General features: G+C 42.7%; 1 protein-coding gene across 1 annotated transcript; it reads left to right on the top strand.

The window, feature by feature from the left end:
* The first annotated feature begins 1,580 nt into the window (after window positions 1-1,580).
* On the top strand, window positions 1,581-3,370 carry LOC123160999 (BTB/POZ and MATH domain-containing protein 3-like). The gene is made up of 2 exons (XM_044578850.1): window positions 1,581-2,762; window positions 3,143-3,370. Exons 1-2 carry the CDS (start codon window positions 1,716-1,718, stop codon window positions 3,368-3,370), a joined length of 1,275 nt encoding a protein of 424 aa, XP_044434785.1. The 5' UTR covers window positions 1,581-1,715.
* The last annotated feature ends 1,169 nt before the right edge of the window (window positions 3,371-4,539 follow it).

Genomic DNA, 4,539 nt, shown 5'->3' with positions numbered 1-4,539 from the left:
CCATCTGTCTTTTAAAAAAACATGAACATAAAAAGGGAAATTCCACATTGGATTTTCATGGGTCGTGCCCCGTTTCTAATCACTATTGCTTTGCTTTGCCGCCAGGGCTATGTATCGCCCCTACTAATTTGTAATAGGTCTCGCCAAAATGTTTTGCCCTCGTGTAGTAACCGGCCCGACCCACTTGGTTGTTTTTCTTTTCATTGCTAGCTCGCTCGGGTTTCGTTACTCACTCAGTCACTTAGAGTTTTGATGGTCTTTCTTTTCTTCATTATGTCTATTGATTGGACCGGTCCCATTTTCATTGTTTTTTTTGTTTTTCTTTACGGTTTTCATTGTTTTACTTTCCTTTTTTTTGCGCGTTTTCCTTATGGGTTTCTCTGCTTTCCATTGCCTTTTTTCTTTCTTTTTGTGTGTGTTTTCCTTTACGGGTTTCATTGGTTTTCAATAGTTATTTCTTTTCTTTCTTTTTCTGAATGCTTTCTTTATGGTTTTTTTTGTTTTCTTTCTTTCTTTTTCTTTACAGTATACTATGTTTTTCTTCCATTCTCTTGTTTCTTTCAACGGTTTTCACTGGTTTTCTTCGGTTTTGCTTATTTTTCCTCTTCTTCTTTTTTTGGTTTTTATTGATTTTCATGTTTTTTATGTTTCCTGCTAGGCTTTTTTCTTTTCTTCTTTTTTTGGTTTGCACCAGTTTTCTTCATTTTTTTATGTTTCTCCATGGTGTTTCTTCGGTTTTGGTTTTTTATTTGCTTTTTTCTTCTTTTTTCAACACGTGACTACTTTCTTTCATACAAAATAGTATACTTTTAGTATAAATCATGAACATATTTTATAAACATTCAAAAATTATAACAAATGATTAACATTTTTAGTAATGTATTAACATTTTTTAAATATATGTTTCTATGCCCCCTTTGTTCATTCACATTGTAAAATTTCCGTGTACAACAGAAACTTTTTTATACATGTTTAAAATAATCTCGATACATTATTAACATTTTTAATACATGTTTTAAACATTTTTTGTCATGTGTTAAACACTTTTCAAATAAATGTTGAACCATATTTTTAGGTACATTTTTAAAAATAGATGAAGATATTTTTACATTGTATAAACACTTTGTTTTTAAAATTTCATGGACATATTTTCGTAATGCTTGAACATTTTATTCAATGTAAGGTACATATTTTTTGAATGGGTCAAAACATTATTTTCGAATTAGATGAACATTTTCTTACATTGTACTATAAACATACATTTTTCGAACATGTAAGCAGTTTTAAAACGTCACAAGCATATTTGTAATGCTATCAACATTTTTTATAAATGGCACTAACATATTTTTGAACTGTAGTAATATTTTTCAAATTAAAAGCATACAAAATTGAAGCAAAGTTAATTTTTTTAATAAGTATTTATAAAATTGTCGAAAATATAAGAAAATGTAATAAAAAAAGACAAAGGAAGGAAAGGCGAATTGAAAGAAACGAATGAGAGGCTACGCTCGGTTCGCTGGCCCACCTCTCCGTCCATGCGTCCCTGCTCTGCACGCTATTCTCGCACCGCCCTACGCCACCAAATCCCTAGTCTAGGTCCCAGTCTCACGCCCGCCGCAGCGCTGCCGCCCCGCCGTCGATCACTTCCCAGCGCCGCCTGCCGAAACCTGCTGCTCCACATCGCCAAAGTGCTAGCCCACTAGATCGCGGGAACCATGTCGTTCGCCGGCGTTTCCGTCGTTGCTGACCGCCGGCTGCTTAATCGACCGTCCATGGCGTCGGTCATCTACTCCGGCAAGGCCAGCAGCGGCAGCTGGTGGTATCACCTGCTTGTGGTACAAGGTTATTCCTGCACCAAAGACCTGCCCAATGGAGGGAGAATCAAGGGAAGGTCCTTCCGAGCTGGAGGATATCGATGGGTTCTGGAATTCTATCCCAACGGTGATGTCAGGGATACTGCCGGTTTCATGTCCGTTTATCTCGTCCTCGATCAGCATGTTGCACGATCTGTGAAGGTGCATTGTCAGTTTAGTTTCATTGATGAGCTTGACAAGCAAGTAAATAGATGCATCCGTGCAAGCAGAGCACGTGACTTCTGTGCAAACAACCGTGCCTGGGGTCGAAGCCAATTCATAAAACAAGAGGACCTTGAGAAGTCAGTGCATCTCAAGGATGATTGTTTCACCATCTGGTGCGACTTCATCATCGCCGAAGCCGCTGCTACTACCTTCATTGAGGTGCCGCCATCTAACGTGTGCGAGCATCTGAACCATCTCTTTGCGACGAAGGTTGGCGCCGATGTGACGTTCAAGGTCGGCCATGAGACCTTCAGTGCTCACCGGAACATTCTCGCGGCCCGTTCCGCCGTCTTCGGCCCCATGAAGGAGGGGACCACGACGGGTGCCATACAGATACAAGACATGGAACCGAACGCGTTCAACGCTTTGCTTGGTTTCATATACACCGATTTGATGCCGAAGGTGATGAAAGTGGGAGGAGAAGCAGAAGAAGTTGGAGCCGATGAGGTTACGTGGCTGCGACACTTGCTTGCTGCGGCAGATCGGTTTGATCTCCAACGGCTCAAGTTAATGTGTGAAGGGAGGTTGTCGGAGCACATAAATTTGAGCTCCGTGACGGTCATCCTTGGTCTGGCAGCACAGCACCATTGTCGCGGACTTAAGGAGGCCTGCTTGGAGTTCCTCAAAGTACAATCTGCTGCAATCCTGGGAGGAGCTCATCGCCAAGCTTGCCTCAAAATCATAGTTCGCTGGTTGTAATGGGTGTACTTTCACTTAGGGTAAAATGCCTCGGTCGGTAAACTTTTGTGCGGAATTCACTTTGGTCACTAGGTCACTGTATTTTGGGAAGTGCAAACTATGGTTTCCTGGAATGTCTCACTATATTGGCATTGCTTATAAATCTCCCGTTAATTGATCATGCGATTCCCGGCCAGGGAAAATGCAGCACCGAGAGTTGTTCTCTATCTACTCTGACTTAAAAGCTGTTCAATCTGCAGCTTCAGCTAACAAGTTATCAAGACGCAATCCCAAGCACATGAACTGTACAGAATAGGTGTTGCATTTTAGAGCCCGGTCCCCTGGTGGGCGTTGTTGAACGCGTTTTCGAAGTTGGTGATCGACAGCGCAGCGCCGGCGATGACCAGGGCCACGCCGGTGATCTGCATGGCAATGTGGCAGTAAAACAGGACCCTGAAGGCCTTGCGCTCTTCACGCCGCTCGAGAACCTGATCAGCAACACCCCGACCGGTATCCGGAAGCTGACAGACGACCAGACGAAGAAGGCGTGGAGTTTGCAGTCAGTCAGTGATAGCAGTTCTACCATGACACATTCAGAGTTCAACCAAGTGTAAGTTCAAGAGTTCAAGAGTTCAACCAAGTGCAAGTTTGCATTCAGTCACTGATAGCAGTTCTACCATGACACATTCAGATTATTGCATTAAAAGTTACTCCAATGGGACATGGAAAGAATCTCTGAAATTTATTGACACGAGAGAAAAGGAAAACGTCACAACTATTTTTTTACCTCCAATGGCGGAACGCTGTTGTAGCTTTGGTTCAGATCCTCCAGGCTATCTGAAGCGCTATGGATTGAGTTTGCAAGCGAGAGAATCAAAAACCCTGACACTCCAGGGAGCAGGCTTTTTCTTCCAAACTGTAGGAACAAACACCTCCAAGGAGATCGAAAAGAGCAAGCAACTGAACTGAACCAAACTGGACCTTTTGAACAGCAAAAGGTCAAACTGAAAAAAGATCGATCGACGCCAGCAATGGCAGAAGGAGAAGACGAATGGACAGGGCAAGCTTCGAGTCTCTGCTCTCCCAACACACTACTGAGAACAAAGATCTGTCATCCACTTTAAAAAAATCTTTATCTAGATGATGAACAACCAGAAGAATAATTGTAGCCTTTGTAATTTTCTTTTCCGAATAGGTAGCTTTGTACTCTTTTTTCTTGTCAGGGTTTTATCTCCAAGGGGAGTTTACCTAGACGGTTTTAGGGAGGCAGCAACTAATAAAGATCAATATTTATCAATATGACACTGCCTCATTTTTCTATATTTTTCCTTCAATTTTTAAACCTGCCTGTATTTTTTAAATAAATCAAGATTTTCTGACTATTTACAAACTTTGTATTTCTAAAATGTAGAAGGTCTGAAAGGCCTAGACGGACCGGAAGGTCTAAAAAGCCTAGTCAGAAGGCCGGGCCACAAGCGTGTTAGACCGTGCCTGCCTTTTTAGTTGGCGTGCTTGGCAGATCCCTAAGCCGAGGCCTTCGGCCCGCATTGGGTTGTGCCAGGTCTTTATGTATGTGTACCGTGCGATGCCGACCCATATGGCCAGGTTTGGGTGTGACCTGGCCATATGGGTCGGCATGACGCGGCCTGGGCTAAACCATGCTTGAAGAGCCCCGTCCGTGGCTGGCCCATCTCGTGTTTTACTCCTGTGTTTCAATCGGTAAAAACAAGCGTGCTCTATACGAATCGAACCAACAATCATCATGATCGGTGTAACCATCCCG

The sequence above is a fragment of the Triticum aestivum genome, chromosome 1D, assembly GCF_018294505.1.
Source record: "Triticum aestivum cultivar Chinese Spring chromosome 1D, IWGSC CS RefSeq v2.1, whole genome shotgun sequence".
Taxonomy (NCBI): Eukaryota; Viridiplantae; Streptophyta; class Magnoliopsida; order Poales; family Poaceae; genus Triticum; species Triticum aestivum.
The sequence above is the reverse complement of the archived record's forward strand: the minus strand, read 5'-3'. Positions and strand labels throughout refer to the sequence as shown.